General features: G+C 38.7%; 1 protein-coding gene across 1 annotated transcript in view; it reads left to right on the forward strand.

The window, feature by feature from the left end:
- SVEP1 (sushi, von Willebrand factor type A, EGF and pentraxin domain containing 1) overlaps positions 1-24,649 on the forward strand; it is a 188,856-nt gene that overhangs the window by 28,373 nt on the left and 135,834 nt on the right. Inside the window, exons 2-3 of the mRNA XM_053566090.1 lie at positions 1,252-1,507; positions 4,967-5,143. Coding sequence (XP_053422065.1) covers positions 1,252-1,507; positions 4,967-5,143 — 433 coding nt within the window. The remainder of the gene's footprint in view (positions 1-1,251; positions 1,508-4,966; positions 5,144-24,649) is intronic.

A 24,649-nucleotide genomic window follows, 5' to 3' on the forward strand; every position in this document is an offset into this window, starting at 1 on the left:
AGGCTGAGGCAAGAGAATCGCTTAAGCCCAGGAGCTGGAGGTTGCTGTGAGCTGTGTGAGGCCACGGCACTCTACCGAGGGCCATAAAGTGAGACTGTCTCTACAAAAAAAAAAAAAAAAAGAATTATTGATGCTATGCTACTGGAGATTGCTTTGGGTAGACATAAACCTTACAGGCTGAGAGTATCTGGTGAGTCTGCCCCCTCAAGCGAATTTTTTAAAATCATAATGTCTCCTTTTAACTTTAACAAGACATAGGATACAATCGTCTCTCTTTGTGTCTACGTTCTGAAAAAAAACATAGTGTTCCTTAAATTACTGCCTAACACATGAATTCCTTCTAAGAATTCATCAGAAAATATACCCTGCTGTTTACCATACCCGCCCATTTCTATGAAATTTTCTATGAAAAGCAGCCGCAAATTGAATTGCAACCACCGGCGTTCTTGCGCCTTTACAGTTAACAAACCATCAATGACAATGAATAGAATGTCTTTTTTAAAGGTTCAATCTTTTCCTTCTATCTAGAGAGAAGAAACGGTATGTATCATTGTAATACAGAATTCACTTGTCCTAAAGTAATAAAACCCAAGTGCCAGATTTAGTGAATCAGTATTTCCTCATGAAGACAGGATATCACCAAAAATCAGATTTTGTGCTAATACTGGGTGGTCTATACAAGAGGAGGTATCGAATCAATTCTATGGTTTTGGAGGAGCAGTGGAAAAACAAATCTAGGAAGCAAGTCAGCCATTACTACTGTGGAAAAGACACACTCTGTTCAATTTTCTTCTTGTTGGGATTTTAGTGTATGATCACGTGGTGGCTTGGATAGATGGAGGGAGATAGACAGATAGATAAATATGCTTGGAAGTAGATACATAGGATTCAAATTCGGTTCATATTCTGAGAGCCTAAGAAGCAATAACAATAACAATAAGTGATAACATTAATGACAATTCATTCCATAAACATTTGCTGCTCTTCATTAGCAAGCTCCACAGTAATGACAATCAAGATTATAGTGATGACAATACATTCTAAATAATTTTGAGGTTTCTTGTGGTTCTGTGAGATCACTGCAGGCTCTAGTCGGTGACTATTTCCATTTTATTCTCAATGATGGGGCTCATATCCCTCACTGCCATGACATGCTAATGATCCTCACAAGGACTATCTCACATAAGAGGGGAAGCACATAGTAGGGCAACACAGTACAAGTGCATACTAACTTTTCCCATTTTTTTACAGCAAATTCTTCGCCATTCTAGAGAAAACTCAACAAAAGTGATATTTCTCATTACTGATGGATATTCCAACGGTGGAGACCCCAGACCCATTGCAGCGTCACTACGAGATTTTGGAGTGGAGATCTTCACTTTTGGCATATGGCAAGGGAACATTCGAGAACTGAATGACATGGCTTCCACCCCAAAGGAGGAGCACTGCTACCTGCTCCATAGTTTTGAAGAATTTGAGGCGTTAGCTCGCCGGGCATTACATGAAGGTAATGGAAACCTAATGGTATGACAATGGCACCTGTCCATGGGATTTCCTTCCCTCTCACTGCCTGAACCTACTAGACAGTAATATCACACCCTCACAAGTTCCTTGCTGAGCGTGATGCCCGTGATTCCTTCCCATATCACGAAATGTGCTGAACTTTGTAGAGATGACATTCTGACCTTGCAACAAGATATTTGTTTTCTTTTGCTTCTTAACAGCTGTGATATATTTTGAGTAAAATAGCTATATGCTCCCACCTAGAATCATTAGAATCCGTGGAATGAATTTAGGTGTGTTTCGAGGCCACACACAGAGTCAGAAACCTTGACTTAGATTTCTTTACAGTTATCTGGACAGAGGAGGTAAAAGTTCAGGGACGTGTACAGTGAATCTCAGCAGAATGTTTCCAGAAATATACATTAATATCGAGGGACAATAAATCCTTAACATATACATCTGACCTGACAATTTCAGGATAAATATGCTTATGTGCATGTATAAGCTTAAGAGCATTAGCCCTAAAAGGGAAAAGAAAATCAACAAATTCATTCATTAGGGTATTTTGTACATCATTTATAAGGATGTTTAGTTGTATAATTTAAGTGAAATAAACTTCCTGCCAGAATGTGGGCATGTGTCTCGGTGAACTAGGAGAACAAAAAAAGCACAAACTGGGAGGAGATTACAGGATTACAATCTACCCTCAGATCAAAATGATGTGGCGAATTAGGCTTGATCCAGGATTGCAGGATCATGGCAATCTGAGGCTCTAAGCAATTGGTGATATTCACAATAAATTGGTATACTCTACTACAGATTCAAGAAAAAAGCTTTACAGCAGAATATCAGGCTATAGTATGGATACAGAGAAAAAGGACTTAACTCCTTGAAGAATGATATGGCAGAAGTCATTGCAGGCTAGGATTTTTGAGAAGTGAGAAGGGACTTAGGGCAGTGGTAAGAAAATAGATGTGGGAGTAAAGCAATTAGATTCAAGTTCTGGGCCTACAATTTAACAAAGTCTAGTTTTTTTTAAGAGAGAAACCTTAAAAATCCAAATCTGAATACCAGTTTTGTACGTAAGAGCTGAGTAGTTTTGACAAGTATCTATCTTTTGTGCTCATTGGGTTTTTTGTTATTAGTCAGGAAACAGGGAATGAGAGTAATAATCTTCTTCTTAGGATTGTGACAAGGATTAAGTGGGTTAATACCCATAGAGTGACTATAACGTTACTGATGGCTTATTATGCTAAGGTCTCAATAACTGTCCTACTGTTACAACTTATTGTTAATAATTAATTAGTTAATATTATTTATTAGTAGAGTTATCTTAGGCAATTTATCAAACAACTATTAACTTCAGTTTTTCTCCTTTCGAAATGGAGAGCATAATACGTGGATTAAATAAAAGACTTAAGCCTCGCTAAGTATAGTGTCTAGCTCATGGAAGAAGTCCAGCAACTGTGAATACCTGTTTCTCCTTTAGTCCAGGGAGAATGACGTGTTAAGTGGGGATACAAGGTGGTTGCGGTTAGGGATGGTGGGGGGACTAGGTGGGATCATGAAGTTATGAGTGTTATCAGCTGTGTTGTAGAGGACAACTATCCAGTCCTACCATCCCTCTGTCTCATGGGACTGGGGCCTTCTGCCCTGATGCAAGTCAACCCAGAAGCCAGGTGGGACAGAGCCTTCAAGGAAAAAAGTCTTGGTTACTATAATGCAGCAGGGGGTTAGAAGGTTATCATACACTAAACTAATATCTAGAATGTGCAATAATTTGGCTGGCTGAGTTTTCAGGTTTGGTAAGAACAAACCCTGTTTTTAGTGGAAGACATGATCAGATCAAGGGAAGTGAGCCTCACCCTCACTTCTCCTGCCTCTATATTCTCTGAAGCTACTTTCGGTTTGGATGATCCACTTTTGATCTTAAGACTACCCATGTTTCTGACCATTCTTAGCAGACATAGGTTATAGAATAATAGCTTTCCCTGAAAGTAACTTCTTTACTTACCTCTCTCCCACAACTAAATGTAGTGCACCAGTCTTGACTGTGAGGTTTTTTTTATGCTTCCTAACTTGCTCTGCTGCCAAATAAACCCATGGCTTTAAGGAGCTAAGTCCTAGAGGCCTACGTTGCAGATCTTTTGCATACACTACAGTCTATTGGAAGGAGCTTTAATTGGGTGCTTGTTTATGTTGGTCTTTCTCTTTGAGAGCAGAGTCTTCCCTTTGCTTTACCCCAGTAGATGCATAAGGAAAGATGTCCTCTACTTGAGGCCATCACCAATCTCCTTCCCAGGTTCAAATTGCAGCCATGTGTCACGTTGAAAGTCAACCACTTGTGTTCTCTCCAGGGCCCATCACTATAATTGGGCCAAGCCCCCTGGACCTAGCACTAGGGTTAGGATAAGACTTCTGAATGCCTTCAACAGAATAAATGAGCTTATGATTTGCCCCATTTCGACCATCCCTTTTGGGCCAGTCCTAGTCAACCTTACTCTGCCTTGTTAAGTTCATATTCTGAACAGCTCTGCCTGAGTTGTTGAATTTCCAGCATGCCTCACTTCAGAGCATGGCTCAAGCAAAAAGAATGGTTCTATTTACATAATGTGTTACTTTACTTGAAATTAAGAGATAAATCAGATCCTCGTTTGATTATTTAACATAAGAGGTGTTGTTCTTTAATCAAATATCTATGGAAGTGCTGGTATGTATCCTAAAGTTGCGAGCTCACAATAAACACCTAATTTCAGTGATCAAGATTGTAGTTTACATTCTTTTTTTTTTTTTTTTTTGTAGAGACAGAGTCCCACTCTATGGCCCTCGGTAGAGTGCCGTGGCCCCACACAGCTCACTGCTCCAATTCCTGGCTTAAGCGATTCTCTTGCCTCAGCCTCCCGAGTAGCTGGGACTACAGGTGCCCGCCACAATACCCGGCTATTTTTTGGCTGCAGTTCAGCCGGGGCTGGGTTTGAACCAGCCACCCTCGGTATATGGGGCCGGCGCCTTACCGACTGAGCCACAGGTGCTGCCCTGTAGTTTACATTTTAATTTGAACAAGGAGTTTGGAGATCTGGTTGCTGCTTCCTGACCTCATACAGAGGCAGTGGGACACTGCTGGTCTGGAAGCCAGGGGAATGACCTGCAGATCCGACTGCATTGCTTCCTGCTACATCTGGAGGTTTCTTGCTAAAGTACTTAATTTCTGCCTGACCCTGTATGGCCTTGAGAACTTCTGATGAGGTTCCAGACTGAAATAACCTAACTGGCTGAAAAAATTCCCAGAGCCTGGTAGTACGAGTAACACATATTTGTGTTTGGGTGGGAGAAGGAAGCAGTTGGGAATTAGACGGATATGAAAAGATACTTTTTCTAGCTTGCACTGAAATTTTAATGATTAGACTGTAACATTCAACTCTTACTCATTTTCTTTTATTGCTCTCTGTCATACGTTTGGTAGATCTACCTTCTGGGAGTTTTATTCAAGAGGATATGTCTCACTGCTCCTATCTTTGTGAAGCCGGCAGAGATTGCTGTGACCGAATGGCAAGTTGCAAATGTGGGACACACACAGGCCAGTTTGAGTGCATCTGTGAGAAGGGGTACTACGGAAAAGGTCTGCAATATGAATGCACAGGTGAGCCCTCAGTGTGCATGTTACTAGACCCATTGTCTGTTGCTTTGTAACAAATGATCCCAAAACTCCATGGCAATAAGTGTTACTACTTGTGAGCGTGTGGGTCCTTGGGCAGCGCTTTTGCTCTCAGCTGTTCTGACTTGTGTATCTGCCATCAGCTGTGAGTTGGGTCAGCTGATGGCTGATCTCAGCTGGGTTCTCTTCCATGTCTTAGAGTAGCTGACTAAAGTCTGATCTAAAATGACTTTATCTGGGACACCGAGGCTGTCCTTTACATGGTCTCTCATACTCTATCAGGGTTGTTTAAGTGGTGATATCAGGGTTCCTGGGGAAAGAATGGAAGTTTTCAAGGCCTCTTAAAGCCTAGATTACGAACTGGGAGGGGGAAAATTGGGAGTCTTGTATTTGTAATTAGTCTTGTAAAATAGCCAAATCTGTCCTCCAGGCATGTAAGCCAAATATGTCTCAGTCTCTCTACGACAATGAAGCCAGTGGAATTTTGGTGCCCAAGCTACATGTAACTTGTGAGATTGTCACCAAAAATATAACATTCACCTGCAGGTTATTCTAGCTTTTCAGTAGCCTCCATAAAAGTGCATCAAAAAGTTCTCAAAGTGCTACCACTTCAAAGTGCAATTAGAATGGCTACTAAAAGAACAACAACAAAAAAAAAATTGACAAATGTTGGCGAGGATGTGGAGAAAGGAAAATTCTTCTACGTGTACACTGTTGGTGGGAATGTAAAGTAGTATAGCTATTATGGAAAAGAGTATGGAGGTTCTTTAAAAAACTAAAATTAGAACTATCATATGATCCAGCAATCCCACCACTGGGTATATATCCAAAGGAAAGGAAATCAGCACATTGAAGAGTTACCTGAACCCCCATGTTTATTGCAGCACTATTCACAATAGTTAAGATACAAAACCAACCTTAGTTTCTATCAACAGATGGATGGATAAAGAGGATGTGGTACATATATACACAATAGAATACTATTCAGCCATAAGAATGAATGAAGTCATGTCATTGTAGCAACAGGGATGGAACTGGAGGTTATTACGTTAAGTGAACTAAGCTGGGCACCGAAAGAGAAGCACTATATTTCTTACTCATATGTGGAAACTAAAAAAAATGTTGATTTCATAAAAGAGAATAGAATGGGGATTACCAGAGACTAGGTAGGGTAGGGGGAAGGAAAGAGGGAGAAGTTGATTAAAACAGCTGTCCCCAACCTTTTTGGCACCAGGGACAAGTTTTATGGAAGATAATCTTTCCATGAACTGGGGTAGGAGAGAGGGGATAGTTTTGACATGTCTGTAAACAATTGATTTATTATGGCCTCTGTCAAGCCTCTGTGTTGATTATAATTTGTATTTGAAGCCACGCCCCAGTGCTAGTATCACTGACTCAGCTCCATTTCAGATGATCAGGCATTAGATTTTCCTTTTTTTTTTTTTGTTTTGCAGTTTTTGGCCGGGGCTGGGTTTGAACCCACCACCTCTGGTATATGGAGCCTGCGCCCTACTCCTTTGAGCCATAGGCGTTGCCTCAGGCATTAGATTTTCTTTCATTCTTTCTTTCTTTATTTTTTAATATTTTATTTCATTTATTTCATTTAGTTTACATTGTCCAATAAAATTGTATGTATTTATCTTATACAACATGATGATTTGAAATATTAATATATGTTAATTGTGAAATGACTAAATTAAGCCACACAACATGTGAATTTTCTCACATACTAGGAGTTAACATTTTTATGCTGAGAACACTGAAAATATACTTCCTTACCATTTCTAAAGAATTCAATAGTATCTTAGTAACTATACTCACCATGTTGTGCAATGAATCTTTTGAAATTATTCCTCCAACCTAACTGGAATTTTGTTTCCTTTGACCAATATCTGCCACACACCCACCCCCATTGCCCCAGGCCCTAGTAGCCATCATTCTACTCTCTACTTTCATTAGCTCTACTTTTTTTTTTTTTTTTTGGTAGAGACAGAGTCTCACTTTATGGCCCTCAGTAGAGTGCCATGGCATCACACAGCTCACAGCAACCTCCAACTCCTGGGCTTAAGCGATTCTCTTGCCTCAGCCTCCTGAGTAGCTGGGACTACAGGCGCCCGCCACAACGCCTGGCTATTTTTTGGTTGCAGTTTGGCTGGGGCCGGGTTTGAACCCGCCACCCTCGGTATATGGGGCCGGCGCCTTACCGACTGAGCCACAGGCGCCGCCCTATTAGCTCTACTTTTTAAATTCCACATGTAAGCGAGATCCTTGTGTAAGGAATGCACAACTTAGATCCCTCACATGCATAATTACAGTAGGGTTCGTACTCCTGTGAGACTCTAACACTGCTACCGATTGACAGGAGGAGGAACTCAGGTGGTGATGTAAGAGATGGGGAACAGCTATAAATACTGATGAGAACTCACTTGCTCACTCCCCTTCCCCCAACTCACTTCCTGTTGTGTGGCCCAATTTCTAGCAGGCCACAGACTGATACCAATCTGGGGCCCAGGGGATTGGGACCACAGGATTAAAAGATACAAAATTAAGAATCTCTGTTCAATAAATGGTGCTGGGAAAACTGGATAGCCACATGTAAAAGACTGAATTAAGATCTGCTCCTCTCACTGATTAAAAAAATTAACTTATGATGGATAAAGGACTTAAATCTAAGGCATGAAACTATAAGAATTCTAGAAGAAAATATTGGAAAAACTCATAGAGACATTGGGCTAGGGAAAGAATGTATGAAGAAGACCCCAAAGGCAGTCACAGCACTAGCAAAAATAAACAAATGGAACCTGATAAAATTAAAGTTTCTGCACAGCCAAGGACACAGTCAATAGAGTAAACAGACAACTTTTGGAATGGGAAAAAATATTTGCATGGTATACATCTGATAAAGGGCTGATAACCAGAATCTACAAAGAACTCAAGAAAATAAGCAAGAAAAAAAATCAAACAATCCATTAAAAAGTGGACAAAAGACATGAACAGAAACTTTTCAAATGAAGACAGACTAATGGTCAAAAAACATGAAAAATGCTCAATATTTCTAATCATCAGAGAAATCTAAATCAAAGAGATGTCACCTAACTCCAACAAGAATGGCTCATATTAGTAAGTCCCAAAACAACAGATGCTGGTGTGGATGTGGAGAGAAAGGAAGACTCATACATTGTTGGCAGGACTACAACTATTACAACCTCTATGGAAAGTAGGATGGGATAACTCAAAGAACTAAAAGCAGACCTATCATTTGATCTAGTAATCCTACACTAGATATTTACCAAGGAATATTCATTGGTGAATTCCAAGGACATTCATTCAAGGAAAAGAAAGTTATTTTTTAAATTTTTTATTAAATCATACTGTATACATTTATGGGGTACAATGTGATGATTTGATATACAATATGGAATGCTTACATCAAACCAATTAATATAACCATTCCCTCACTTGCTTAACAAACTGTGGTATATGTATAACATGGAATACTATTCAGCCTTAAATGAAGATGGAGACTTTACATCATCTATGTTTACCTCGATGGAGTTGAAATACATCCTTCTTAGTAAAGTATCTCAAGAATGGAACAAAAACATATCCAATGTACTCAATATTATTATGAAACCAAGGTAAAATCATTTATACTCTTTTATGAATAATAAAACACAAATACAGTCTAACAAGGGGAAAGGAGGAGGGGAAGGAGGGAGGAGAAGGGAGAAGGTGAAAAAAAGTTATTTTATAAAAAAGACACTTGCAGCTCCGTGCCTTTAACTCAGAGGCTAGGGTGCCAGCCATGTACACTGGGGCTGGTGGGTTTAAACCCTGCCCAGGCCTACCAAACAATAATAATAACTACAACAAAAACATAGCCAAGCATTGTGGTGGGCACCTGTAGTCCCAGCTACTTGGGAGGCTGAGGCAAGAGGATCACTTAAGCACAAGAGTTTGAGTTTGCTATGAGCCGTGACGCCATGGCACTCTACCAAGGGTGACATAGTGAGATTCTGTCTCAAGAAAAAAAAAAAAGAAAAAGACACTTGCTCTTGAATATTTATAGCAGCACAATCGCAAAGATGTGGAAACAACCCAAGTCCCCATCGATACATGAACGGATTAATAAAATGTGGTATATGTATACCATGGAATACAACTCAGCCATAAAAAACATGGTGATCTAGAATCTTTATAACAACCCAGATGGGACCAGAGACCTTTGTTCTAAGTGAAGTATCACAAGAATAGAAAAATAAATACCCTATGTACTCAATACTAAATTGAAATTAGTCTATCAACACTTATGTGCACATGTGGAAGTAAAACTCAATGGGAACAAAGTAAGGGGAAGAGGGAGGAAGGGTTGGATCAATTCACACATAACTGGTACAGTGCACACATTCTGTGTGAAGGGCACATTTATAACTTTAACTTAAAAAGTATAAAAGCAAATTCTGTGACCAAAATGTGTGTAACCCTGTAATCTTCTGAAATAAAAAAGCCAAGATACAAAATTATCACTAGATGGGGGAGTAAGTTCCATAACACTGTAGGCTGAGTATAAGTACCAATAATTTGTTATGTATTTTCAGATTAACTAGAAGAGAGGATTTTGAATGTTCCCAACAAAAAGAAATGATAAATGTTTGAGGTATGCTAATTATTCTAATTTGATCACTACACATTATATACATATTTCAAAATATGTACCCTATATATACGTACAATTATGTGTCAATTAAAAAGAACAATAATAAATGGAATTTATTTCATCCACATTTGTAGGGGTTTTTTTTTTGCAAGCATACCTTTATATTTTTATATTTTACCAGAGAGGCAAAAGGAGAAACTTAGTATTCTTGTGTTCCACATTATATTTTAGGAAAATCTAATGTTTAGAAGTAGTATGTGGTTGTTCTAGGTCGGATGGGATTTTGTTTGTTCTGTTTTTACCTAAAAAGCAACATTTGTTTTTATGGCTTACAGCTCTTCCATGATTTGCTGTTTTGGAAAACTGTATTCCCGTGGAAATTAACCCCCCGCAGGAGAATTTAGGAGCAGTAGGTTTGCTGTATTCTGTACCACGTGGTTGTTCCTTGGCTGTTTTATGTGAACATCATTTTATCCTGGCCTTTGGCAGATGGGCCCGCTCTGCAACACAGAAATGTGGCTCTTCCTTCTCTCTTGACTTGTGTTCTCCCTTCTTTTCTTTCTTCTGTCCTCCTCCTTGTGGGACTTTTCCTCTCTTTCCCTCTCTTTATTCTTATGCCCCTCCCCTTAGTTTCCCTGCCTCCCCTGCCCTAACCCCAGCTGGCAGACCGTCCTTCCTGGGTCCAACCATCCATACTCACCCAGAAGAATCGCTCCTTTCTCAGCGCTGCTTCCACCCCATCAGCAGGATTTCTCACTTCAGCAGGAAAAGGGAGGGGTGGGGGAAGAAGCCCAACTGCCTCTGAGTTGGCAAAGTGCCCCCCCTTGTTTTTCCTCCCCTTGAATCTTCCCACACTCTCATCAACAGCCTAGCTTGGCACGCTCCCCAACTTCCCCATTTTCCTCCCCCATCCCAGCCCACCAAACCCAGGCAGAACTCATTTTCTTTGCTGGAAGCTGTAGTCAGCATGTCTGCTTTCCGTGTGGTCCTAGACTGGAGTGCTCCCTGCCAAGAGGCCACTGCCGTGTGGCTGCCTACAGCCTCAGCCACTGTGTGCGGTGGTTCTCGCTGGCTCCACGGCACTAGAATCTTGCATCCCAGGGGATAAGCTTCAAGAAGAGAGAGGGGACAATTCACAAAGCCACGGTCCCCAACTGCCCAAATTGCTTTGGCTGATACCGGTAGCACATTCCAGGCTGAAAGGCAAAGCAATCCATAAAATGTATGTAGTTGGGTGGGCCTGTCATTAGCATGGAAAGGGGATTGGAGCGCTTCCGCTGCTGAGTCTAGCCAAGGACACGAAGCATGTAAGGATGTGTTTTTCCATTCATTCCTTCTCTTAAATTAGTACGCCTCTGCTCACTGATACCCAGTAATCCTTTCTTACATACAATATTTAAATTAGACAGAGATACCTCAGCGTATATGTTCTTACGGTCATCTTCAATATTTATTCACGAGATTAGAGAAAGCAGTACTGGAACTCCAAGGTGTGTGCTGTGTCTTTGTCTGGTTGCAGAAGCCAACAGCCCTGGTCACTGGCTTCTCTGCCATATTAAGAGCTAAGAGAAAATAAATTATATCTTTCCTAGGGCATGGAAGACTCATGACTGGACTCATGTTTCAGAAAGGCAGAAAGAAATCTTAGCTCTAAATCAGCCAAGACTGAACCTCTGGGAGCATTGAGCCCCTTTTAAAATGTTACTGAGCATCTTCTCCGTGAGGCAGGGAGTTCGTGGCGAGCAGACAGACATGGTCACCACCTTCTTGGAATTTCAAATCTAACCACAACTCAATTTATAATTGCAGATTATAATATGTCCTATTAAATTAAAATGCTCATGGTATGAAGAATGGATGCCAGGGAAGGTTAAAATAAGAGAGCTAAGGGCTGAGGGATGACTAGACCATAACTATTCTAGTACTCAAGGAGGGGCTGTTACATTTTATTCTGAATAGTTGGAATTCTGAGTATTTATCCTCCTTGTAGAAACAATGCCTTTCAGAAGCAAATCATTCCATTTTAGAGTCAGAAGGAACCTTAGAGATTATCTACTCTAAACCCACCATTCTGGAAGAGGAAATTGAGGCCTCAGGAAAGATGAGCATCTCATTCGAGATGACAGATGCAGCCATCAGAGGAACCAGGGGAGGGACCCAGTTCACTTTTCTTAAGTCCTATGTTATTTTCAAGATATCATAGTACTTATTTTCTCCATTTTGTAAATAACTTTTTTGTCCATTAACAATTTTATCTTATTTTATAATGTTTTCAATTCTTTTTTTATTTTACTTCTTAAATCATAACTATATACATTAATGCCTTTATGGGGTACAATGTGCTGGTTTTATATACAATTTGAAATGTTTTCATCAAACTGGTTAACATAGTCTTCATGGAATTTTCTTAGTTACTGTGTTAAGACATTTATATTCTACACCTAGTAAATTTCACATGTGCCCTTGTAAGATGCACCGTCGGTGTGGTCCCACCAATCACCCTCCCTTCACCCACCCTCCTCCCTCCCCTCCCCTTCCTCTCCCCTTTCCCCTTCTTCTTGGGCTATAATTGGGTTATAGCTTTCATAAGAAAGCTATAAATTAGTTTCATAGTAATGGTGAGCACTCTGGACTTTGGCACATCAATTCTTAATCAGTGGTGGCTTTTATTATTAACCATTATTGTGAGATAATATAAATACGAGACAACTAATGAATGAACATGAAAATAATTACTGCAAGTATGAAGTACTCGAAGATAAGTGACAGCCACATATTTTATAAATTTCACTGCTCTCAGTCAGACTCGTGGCCTTATCTTGAGAATTTGTTCTGTTGGGAAAACAAAGACCATATATGCATGCAGGTCAGTACCATAAAGAGACTTTGCAGCTACGAAAGGTGGCATACATTTTTGATCTAATGAGTATCCGATGATGGGCAAGACTATTGAATGGGAGAAGGCTGTGGGGTATTGTACCACTGAATGTTGAGAGAAGTGGAGGTTGTTTGCCTCGGTTAGGTAGAAAGTCATGTGCTGAGGCAAATTATATTTGCGAATGAGTTTCATAGACAATTAGATTATTGGAGCTGGCCATAGGATTTTTCTCACTATCTATTTGGGAGATAAGAACAACCCCATTCTGTGATCATATTATAAATTCATGGCAGAGCTGAAGTAGAATCAAGGTCTATAAATTTTCAGTCTCTTGTTCTTTCTCTATACTAGGCTATTTCAAAAAAAGCTGACCACCACGATGACACTGTGATCTTCTTCTCTTTTCCCTCATCTTTGTGGTATAGTGGCATAGTGGCAGGCTGGGCTTCCTAAGTCCTGAAACAATGAGCTCGCAAACCCCTAGCCAAGGCAGTGACTTCCCTTACAAGGAACACCGCTGTCACACTAACCAGCTACTTCATGGATAATACCCTGATGCAGAAAAATATTTTAATAATTGTAGATCTGTTCCATATTGTGAAAATCTTAGTTGAATGCAAGTCATAAGGTACTTGTAATATCTTAAAAGTGGTAACTTTTAAGAGTTTAATTTTATAATACATCATATGTTTGAACTAGTTTTTTTTAATTCCTGACTCAAAATTGTGGAGTTGGTTTCAAAATAATCGTGTCCTTTTAGCTAATGGTCTTGGAGAGTGTGTGTTAATAGATGTTACAGAAGTGAGGACCACATAACAATCTAAGCTTGTTCACATATATGTCTCATTCACTTGTATAACGGCAATAAAGGAAAAACCATATTTCACATAAGTTAACTGAATATTAAGCATATTGATATGAAAAGAGAATTTTTAGCAAATAAAAGCCATCGTATGAGTGGTCGGGTCTAAGAGCAGCATTGCAAGCAAAAAAATCCAGTTCTGAAACCAAAATAAATTTTGAAGTAATACAAATCCTTTGCTTGATTTTCTTTGACTCCAAAATAGCGATATATAGATCCAATAATTCTTAAAAATCTCCCCTTTCTGTTAGAAACCAGAACTCTTTTGCACTTTTCTTTTCAAATTTCCTCTTACTCCCATGCATGGGTACACTTCTCCCAAACCCTAGGTCATGTCCCTCTTTTTTTTCCTCTTAATTCTACAGTGACTGCTCCTTAGGGATCCGGAAATGGAGAAGGACCAAGAACACATGCATGTCAATACTTTTCTCGTGGTAAATCAATGATTCATAAAAGGCCTATGACATTTTGTTTAAAAAGAAACCCTATTTAACTAAATTTAATTTACTACAAATGTATTGTATGATTGAGAAAGTCAGGTATTTTAACACTACATGTTTAGGTTTTAAGGGTTGAAAAAATATCCTTTGTGATTATTTCTTGAATTTCAGCTAAGGAAACGATAATGCAAAACTATGTGGGATCTAATGGAAAGAAGGTGTTACTTCCATCTCTAACTCTGTCTGTGGTATCACCCTCTCTATTCCTCACCATTAGCATAGGCCTCTGGGCAGTGAGAATGATGATTTTGATTATGCTGACAGCCATAAATGATTATAATAATAATAGCTAATATTATAGTGCTTGGACACTTCCAAGCATTGATTGTATTAATTTATACAGTCTTCACAAGCATTCCCTAGAGAATCTTTTATAAAAGTGTGAGATGATAAACAATTTGTCTGCGGCTAGTAGAGCTGGGGTATGAATTCCTGTTGTCTGGTTTCAGGATCTACAGTCCAGCTGTAAAGAAAGACATTTAACACATTGACTCACCATTCAAAATATAATTTCAAATTCTGAGTTCGACCCTTATGAGATCATCAAAATTTGATCACTTTCAACTTACAAAATAGCAGCTTTGTGTGGTTCAACCTAATTCTAGGACGGAAAAGAACACAGTGAATTAGGTAAAATACAAATTGGGTCATGCCAAACTTCCGCTTAACGTTATTACATTATGGCCATTCATAGGATAAACTTCAAGGTCCTTAGCGTGCCATAAAGGCTTTGTAAGACTTGTCCTCTCCTTCACCCTTTCTGCTACAACTGAAACTAATTCTAGTTCTCTTCAAATACGACGCAGCTTCATGCCTCAGCTCTTTCTTCCTTCTCCTCCAGTCCCCTGCTCCTCCACACCTAACGATTGTGTTTGTTCTTCCTCCATCAGACTAGTAGTTCTAATATACAGTGACATTTGAATTTAATTTTTATTCCCACTACCTCCCTTCAGAGTAGGTACTCAAGAGAAAGGATGCTGGTAAGAGGCTGACTTTAATACCAGAATCTTAACTGGACAAAACCTTAGGTAGTTGCCTGGTTTCCCTGTCTGCTGTGGGCACCATAGGATTCCTAGCATGGAGGCACATGGTAAGAAAAAATTTTTAAATGCATTTAACTTATTCAAAATCAAAATATTTACATTTGGTTAAGTTTTGCCAACAATAAATCAAATACAGTTATATGGTTGATTTCCTAGATTAGTCATTTTAAGATGAGTAGATCATCAAATCAATGAGTAGCCAGTGAACTCTTGCTGTAAATCAAGCACTTGCAGCTGTTCTGAATTTTCCCTGAGGGGATTTTAAAGACACTGAGTGTAGAGACAAGAGACATCTTGAGGACACTGTGCTGTTGGACAGATTGACTCCATTTCAGTGAACTTGGAATGATTCGCAGATTGAAAATTATAGCTGGATCAGGGCCAAGACTGAGGGCTAGATAACTTGAGCCAGAGCATATTATTTTTCATAAAAGGAGGATATGCTATAGAAATAGACACTGGAATATTTATGTGGTAATGTCTTATTATACATGTAAATATATGCACACAAGTCCCCACTCCCACCCTGCACTCACACACATTTCCCAGTCTAAATATTATCTCATTTCTTTGGAAAAAGAGAGGACAAAGAGCTCTAGAAATAGTTGAATGGAAACCAAAACATTTGGAAATCTTGTTCTCTGAGTAGAGCTTAGCTGTTTTTTTTTTTTTCGTATCCCTAGTGGTACCTAATAATGGATTTGTCAGATGAAAGGAATTTGTACAATGTATTCCTATTTGCTTTTTATGAGGGACTATTGCTAGCTTTGTTGACACCAGTTCCCATCAATTTAAGGAGCAGCATTGGTAAGTGCTGCCTGGACCAGACTTGTTTGTATGAGTTAAAATTCAGCCTTGATAGTGCATTTTTCAATCTATCGTGTTTTATAATAGGAAAACACGTAAAATTAGACCATTGGTGTGAAGCATCACAAACCCACACAGTGTATTGACTTCTGTAGAAAAACACTTACAAAACTAAATCCAGGAGCCTAGAATTGTTAAGATAAAGATAGTGGCCCATTAATGCTTATTATTGTAAAATCTTATTTTTCCTCTTCTTTTCCCCAGACCTATTATAAGTAACACTTTCTAATACCAATGATAAGTGACAAAGGGAAAACATTTAACATCTACTAAATTGTGATCACCAAACAATTTTGCCCATATAACCTCTAAAAAAACTAATGCTACAAAAATTGTGGATATAAATTGAAATTAATTTTTAAATTTTCTATGACCAAAATTGCTACTAGGTTGAGTTATTATCACAATTGTTACTTGTATATAATTTGTCAAGCGTATTATAAATCTTAATGCTTTTTACATGTAAAAATACCATTGGAAATTCATCTCTTAATGAGCTGGATTGTTAATTAGTTCATGTATTCATGGATTTTTATTAATCTCTATCAGATTAAAGGAGCATATAACATCAATTTCATTTCTTTTTTCACTTTTATAGATTTTAGTGCTAAAAATCTTCTTTGTATAAACATGTAGACGGGTTGTGAAAGAGTTGTGTTGAATTTATGTCCCTCAGTACTGGGGGTTCCTCTCGAGTTACATGCTAAAAATAACATCAGTTACAGATCCTCAAAAGGTCTCACAAATGATCCATTGGTTGCCAATTCCCTTAGATCATTTTTCCATTTTATTCAACTTGAAGAATTGAAAACTTTTTGACTTATGAAAGTTGTTATCCATCATTATAATCATTTGCTTTCTCAGTTTCTGGGAGCCCCCCCAAAAGACTTCATTAGGACCCGTTCAAAGACTACTTGATACTTTCGATTATATGAATAAATTCTAAAGATATGCTAGACAATAGACTGCCTATATTTAAGAAAAACTTCTTAAGGCCCTACTTATAATGCCTTCATTAGAGAAAGTTTTCAGATATCAAGATTTTGAAACATGTTGGAGGTTTTTCGCCTTGGGACAATGTGCTCTAATAACATTTAGAAGGATGCGAAGGAGACGTTTGTTATAAACAGTGAGACATATAATTGTGAAAAGATTTCATAGGCACTTCTCAGGCACACTAATTTAGGTATACATGAATGTTGAGGTTCTGGAAATGGGTTCTCACAGTACGATCCATACCACTTGCAAGGTCCTTACCTCCTTATATTCTTCATGTGCAGAAGAGAAAACAGTTTTAAAGAACTTAAGATGTTTCCTGAAAGTTATTCAATGATTAAGAGGGGGAGCTAGCCCGCAGACCCAGATCTCTCTGACCCCAGAGCTTGTGCTATTCCTTGCAATCCATCCATAGCACTAATGGCTCAGTCACTATCCACCAAAGAAATGATCCAGAAATGTTTTGCTATTATTTTGGGGTGACATTTAGAATAAATAATTTGCTTCTAAATTGTAGCTTAATATCCCCAGTGTTTGGTTCATGGGGTCTGCACAGGATTAGCATTCGCTAAATGTTGGATGATTCACTGAGTTTACATGATAGCCAATGTTAGCAATTTGAAAATGATAGCCCGCGCTAGAGGACATCAGGCTATGATTGTTCAAATTGCCTGTCATTTCTAACTCAGTAAAATCACAGTGTGCTTTATATGGGGCGGCCACATGGGTGATGCCAATGTACACACATATACACAGTCATCCCTAGGCATCCGTGGGGTGTTGGTTTGAGGATCAAAATTTGAAGATGCTCAAATCCCTTGTGTGTGGCGTGTTTATGATTCAGTCCTCATGCAGTAAGTGCTCATGTATGGATATTGATAGCAGTTGGTGGTATAAATTCTGGTCGCGAATCCTGGTTCTGTCATTCACTGTGTTTTTCTAGGAAAATATTTTGAACTCTGTAGACCTGAGTTTCCTCATCTATAAAATGTGGTTAATAATAGTCAAATTGTTATAAAACTTAAACAAAATAATGTGTGTAAAGCAGCTTGATTGAATCCTTGGCATGTAACATGTTTGATTAATGTACATGATTATGCTCCGCCAGTGGTGGTTCTCAACCAAGAAGGATTTTGCCCCCTCCACCTCCACCCAGGGGACATTTGACAACATCTGGAGAAAATTGAATTTGTCATAGCTGGAAGGAGCTACTGTTACCTGGTAGGTAGTGGAAAGGGACACTGCTAGACATCTTACAATCCCCCACACAGCTCCTCCCACCAAAAAAAAATTCCGAATGCAGTAATCCCAAGGTTGAAAATCTGTCCTATACTGACCGATTGGATTAATGCATTAAAGTAAGATTAAAAAAAAGAAACACTGCTCTATCTCTTTTTAAACAGTTTTATAAGATAGTCATGTCATTTTCCCAGGATTGAATGACCTCTTGGGTATGGCCTTTGCAATGTCTTATGCTTTAGCCACTTCAAGCTGCCTGTGGCCGCTCAAGCCCTTTCATGGTTCCATGTTTGTGCATTTTGGTTATCTTTGCCTATAATACCCCACGCTTGTCTGTTCTGTGCTCACCAGTCCTTGAGGGTTCACAGCAAACTCACTTCTAGGCAATCTTCCCTCCCCTCCCTTCTTCTATAGATTTGTAGTCCTGATACAGTTAGGTCCAGGTTCATTGGTTCTTAAAAATTTTCTCTCCGTTCATATTTACAACACAGTATTATAATTTTGAGTGGTTCTTTTCTTTAATATTCTGTGAATTCTTTTAGGACAGTGTTGTGCTTCTTTGAATTTTTATAGCTTAGGCTTGGAGTAGACATTAATAAATTTTTGGTGAATGAATGAATGTGTAAAATAAATAAGGTGAGTTGCATGTTTAGATACTAGAACACAGCATATGGCAACTCGGCTTGGTCCCCAATTTCCTGGGAATTTTCCATTCCTTTTTTGGAGAAGTGAAGGTGAACAAGTCTGCTGACCCTGAGAAGCATTGGCTTCGTATCAAAGTAAGCCATCTGGAAGGCCGAATTCAACAATCGGAAGTGGCTAATCACAGATTTATCTCTTTCATGTTATCTAGTTACTGAGACTGTTCCAAATTTAATTCTAAAACATAGTAGTGTGTGTGTGTGTTTACAGCTGTTTGCATGTATTGATACAACAGTGCAAGACATAGCATTTCAGGATACTGTAGATTTTGACTATTTGAGCAAGTATTTGGCGTATACATAAAACAAACCATTATTACTCTATGTAACATACTGTTAACAGTTGAGAATTTTCTTTTTTTGCAGTTTTTGGCCAGGCCCGGGTTTGAACCCGCCACCTCCGGTATATGGGGCCGGCGCCCCACTCTTTTGAGCCACAGGAGAATTTTCCATTAAAACCGGAGGTTTATAAATCTTTTTAAAAGATGGAAATCATTATATGAAAATAAATCATGAACTATATAATATGTTACAAAAAATTTAAGTATACATTACACGTGAAATATTTAAGATAAAACCATAAATAGTCATAAAATGAGGTTACTTAATATTTGAAACAAAAAGAGAGTTGTGTTATTATGTGAATGTTATATTATTGTTCACCTGGAAAATCCAAAGGAATCAACTGAAAACCACTAATATTAATAGTTAGGTGGCAAGATAAATACTTTAAAGTCAATACATCAATACATTTTTTTTTTTGGAAACAGAGTCTTACTCTATTGCCCGGGCTTGAGTGTCAGCCTAGCTCACAGCAACCTCAAACTCCTGGATTCAAGTGATCTTCCACCTCAGCCTCCTGAGTGGCTGGGACTACAGGCACCAACCCCAACACCAGCCTAATGTTTTTAATTTTTATTAGATATAGGGTCTTGCTCTTGCTCAGGTTGCTCTTGAACTCCTCAAGCAATCCTCCCGCCTAAACCTCCCAAAGTACTAAGATTACAGGCATGAGCCATTGTACCTGGCCAAAATCAATACATTTTTTAATGGGAAAAACATTAAGCTTTAAAAATGTGATACAATTCTATTTAAACTACTAATAAAAAAATCTTTCCTAAAGATAATTTAAAAAGGAATTGTGCGACCCTCTTGAGAAGCAGTACAATTTTATCGAAATTGATATATAAGAGAATGAACAATTTATAAGTTTATGCAGAGAAAATTGCCCTTTCTAGTCATAATACTCACATATACTTTTCATTATATCCCATTCTATACATCAAGATGCCTACAAACCAAAGGTTAGGCACGAAAGAATATCTCTGATCTCTGGCCAGTCTCTGTAGTGACCAAGATACACTAGTTTCTGAAATGCGGTTTCTCTATTTTGGATTTTTCTGGAAGCATGTCGAAATTTAGCTTCTGTCTTCTGATTTAAAAATAAATCATTACACTTTGCTTTTGAAATGATTATGGATTCACATACAGTTTTAAGAAATAACATACAGAGATCCCTTATATTCTTACCTAGTTTCCGCTAATGGTAACACGTTACAAAATTATAATGCCGTGTCTCAATCAGGTTATTGACATTGATACAGTCAAGTTATAGAACTTTTTCACCAGCCCAAAGATCCCTTTTATCGCTCTTTCAGCACCACAACCACTTTCCTCCAACCCGTAGCCACCATTCCCCCCCTTAACCTATTGCAACCACTAATATGTTCTCTGTTTCTATAGTTTTTTTCATTTAAAAAATGTTATAGAAATGGAAACACGCAGAAGGTGACATTTTTGAGACCAGCTTTTTTCACTCAGCATAATTCTCTGAAGATTCTTCCAGGTTGCTGCGTGTATCAATAATTCATTTCTTTTTGCCCCTGAGTAGTATTTCATGGTGTATAAATATACCACAGTTTAACAATTTGCTCTTTGAGGGACATTTAGGTTGTTTCTAGGTTTGGGGATTTTCACAAATAAAGCTGCTCAAAGCATTTGTGTACAGGTTTTGGTATGAGCATAAGTCTTCATTTCACTGGACTACACACCAGGAGGGTGATTGTGGGGTTGTATGGTAGTTGCATATTTTGCTTAAGACAACACCAAAACATTTTCCAGAGTGGTGGAAGTATTTCAAATTGCCCATCAGAAATGAATGAGTGGCCCAGTTTCTCTGCATCTTTGCCAGCATTCAGTGTTGTCACTATTTTTTATTTTAGTTATTCTGATTGTGATTTCCCAATTTGGTTTTAATTTGCCTGTTCCAGTAAATAACAATGTTGGACATCTTTTCTTTTAAAAAATTTTTTTGTGAAGTCATAGCTGGACATCTTTTCATATGCTTATTTGCTACCTGTGTATCTTCTTCAGTGAACTGTCTCCTCATGTCTTTTGTCCATATTCTAGTTTGCTTTTTATTTATGTATTTATTTATTTTTATTTTTTTATTAAATCATAGCTGTGTACATCAATATGATCATGGGGCACCATACACTTGGTTCATAGAATATTTGACACATTTTCATCTCATTAGTTGACATAGCCCTCCTGGCATTTTCTTAGTTACTTTGGTGCATCTTACAAGGGTACATGTGAGCCTTGGCAAATGTGGAATGTAAATGGCTTTTTATTTTTTATTATTTTTTAAGTTATGAGAGTTCCTTATATAGTCGACATATAAGTCCTGTGTCAGAGATGTAGTTTGAAAATAATGTTTTCAATTCTGCAGACTGTCTTTTTTCTTCTCTTATTAGGGTCTTTTACAGGGCAAAATTTTTATTTTGTTCAAGTCCATTTACCAGATTTACCTTCTCTGGGTTATGCTTTTGGTGTCAAGTCCAAGAATCCCTTGCCTAATACTGGTTTTAAAGATTTTCTCCTATGTTTATTTCTAAACGTTTTATAGTTTTACATTTTATACCTAAATTCATGATATATTTGGAGTTAATTTTACATAAGGTGTGAAACTTAAGTGAAGGTTGGTTTTTAGGGGCAGTTCACTTGCTCCAACACTATTTCTTGAAAAGTCTATCTTTCCTCCATTAAATGGTTTATGTGCCTTTATTAAAAATCAGTTGGGTACATTAATGTCACTGTATGTGGGGGCTGCTCTTCTGTTCTATTGATCTAACAATACCTTCAGTCTGATTTCTATAACCAAATAGTAAGTCTTTAAATCAGGTAGACTGATTCCTTCTGCTTTATTCTTCTTTATCAAAATCAGCTTACCTATTATAGTGCCTTTCCCTTTCCACATAAATTTTAGAATAATATCATCTACATCTACAAAAAAATCTTGCTGGAATTTTCATAGGAATTGCATTACATCTGTATAACAATTCTGGGATAATTGATGTATTTGCTATCAGAAAAAGAAAACCAGGCTCAGCACCCGTAGCACAGTGGTTACAGTGCCAGCCACATACACCAAGGATGCAGGTTCAAACCTGATCCAGGCCAGCTAAACAAGTGTAACAAAAAATATAGCTGGGCGTTGTAGTGGGTGCCGATAGTCCCAGCTACTTGGGAAGCTGAGGCAAGAGAATCACTTAAGCCCAAGAGTTGGAGGTTGCTATGAGGTGTGATGCCACGGCACTCTACTGAGGGCAACATAGTGAGACTCTGTCTCCAAAAAAAAAAAAAAAGAAAGAAAGAAATAAAAAGAAAAAAGAAAACCAGAGAATTTTTTTTTTTTTTTTTGAGACAGGGTCTCACTATGTCCCCCTCAGAAGAGTGCTGTGGCATCACAGCTCATTTGCAGCAACCTCAAACTCTTAGGCTTAAGCGATTCTCTTGCCTCAGCCTCCCAAGTAGTTGGGACTATAGGCACCTGCTACAACACCTGGCTATATTTTTGTTATTGTTGCCATTGTTGTTTTAGTAGACTCGGGCCAGGTTCAAACCCTCTGGCCTAGGTGTATGTGACTGGCGCCATAACCACTTGTACAGGCGCCAAGCCAAAACCAGTGAATTTATTACCAAGAGCCCTTCCCTAAAAGAATGCTTCAGTAAGTTCTCTAATCAGGAGAAATCTATTAAAATAAGGAACCTCAAGATATCAGGAACTTTCTATACTATCTTTGATAGTTGAAGCAAAAACGATTAATACTCCAATCTGCTGTTATGCTCATCTAGTGATTTTTTTTTTATTTTGGTAATTAGATTTTTTAGTTCTAATTTTTCATTTGATTGTTCTTTATATCTACCTTTTTTTATTTTCCTCGAGATAATTTATTTGTAATTGCACCTTGAAACTTTGTTTTTCATGGCCACTGTGACATTTTATCAGGTAATTCTAACATCTCTGTCATCTCTATGTTGACCTTTATCGATGATTTTTTTTTTTAATTCAGTGTTAGATCTTCCTGGCTCTTGATATGATTCATTATTTCCAACTGAAACCTAGGCCTTTTCGTACCGTGTCCTGAGACTGTGGATCATATTTAAGCCTTCTGTTCTAGCCTGCTTACTGACACTGTTCCAGCAGGGCCGGGGGGAGGGGGCGGGGGAGTGAGGAGCACTGCCTTATTTCTGTCAGATGATAGAAATTGAAGCTCCTCATCTGATCTCTGCTGAGACTGGTGGGGAAGGGGGAATCCTCATTACCACTGGGTGTGGATGCAAGTTCTGGATCCTCACTAGACCTTCACTGGCGCCATCCTAGCTGGGACAGATGGCCCATGTAGCCTCCATTGATACTATAGGGACCTTTGTACTGCTTGTGGGTGAAAGTCCTGACTCTCCCCTAAGCCTCTGTGGATACCACTCAGGTGAGAGACAAAGAAACACCTTGTTACTTCTGGGTGGTGATGGCACTGGCCACTAAGTCTCCATGGACACCACTCAAGTGGGAGACGGAGAAACACCTTGTTGCTTCTGGGTGGTGGTGGCAGCTGGCATGAAAGACCTCACTCCCTGCTCGGCCTTCTCTGATACCACTCCAGCAGAGATGGGAGAGTACCTTGCTAGAGTCTTCCGAGAATGGACGTCTAAGATCTCCATTTGCTTCTGCTGGTAGGGCTGGGTTTTGGTCGCAGTTTTTTCTTCTGTCTTAATAGGTTGCCCTTTTCTTCATTTTTTAGTTAGAGAGAGCTTATTCTGTTGGTTGGTTGTTTTGGTCAGTGCCCCTTGATGGTTTGGGGTTGTAGCTTCTTCAAACTCTAAGTCTGGGGTCTTTAGGGAAAAAGAAAGCCCGTGGAATTCACCACTACTTCAAGGTCCTTGGCTGCTCTTCCTTCTTATATCCACCATTCAGGGTCATTTTATGTTTATTTTATGTATGATGTCCAGATTCTTTTAGTTGTGTTTAGCAGGAGGACCAAATAAAACTACATCTGCTCTTTTTTGTGTCTGCATTATTATCTCCCTTTTGACAGATATTTTCATATTCATTATTTCAATACACAGTCACATTGCTCTTCATTGCTAACTTAATTAGGGGCATTTTGTGGAAGTAGAGTGATGTCACTTCTTCCCATACTTCATGCCCTTACCTTTTTCTTTCTTTTCTTTTTTCTTTTTTTAGAGACTGAGTTTCACTTTGCCACCCTCAGTAGAGTGCTGTGGCATCACAGCTCACAGCAACCTCCATCTCTTGGGCTTAGGTGATTCTCTTGCCTGAGCCTCCTGAGAAACTGGGACTACAGACGCCGGCCACAATGCCCAGCTATTTTTTTTTTTTTTTTTTTTTTGCAGTTTGGCTGGGGCTGGGTTCAAAACCATCACCTTCAGTATGTGGGGCTGGCC

This window comes from Nycticebus coucang, chromosome 2, assembly GCF_027406575.1.
Source record: "Nycticebus coucang isolate mNycCou1 chromosome 2, mNycCou1.pri, whole genome shotgun sequence".
Taxonomy (NCBI): domain Eukaryota; kingdom Metazoa; phylum Chordata; class Mammalia; order Primates; family Lorisidae; genus Nycticebus; species Nycticebus coucang.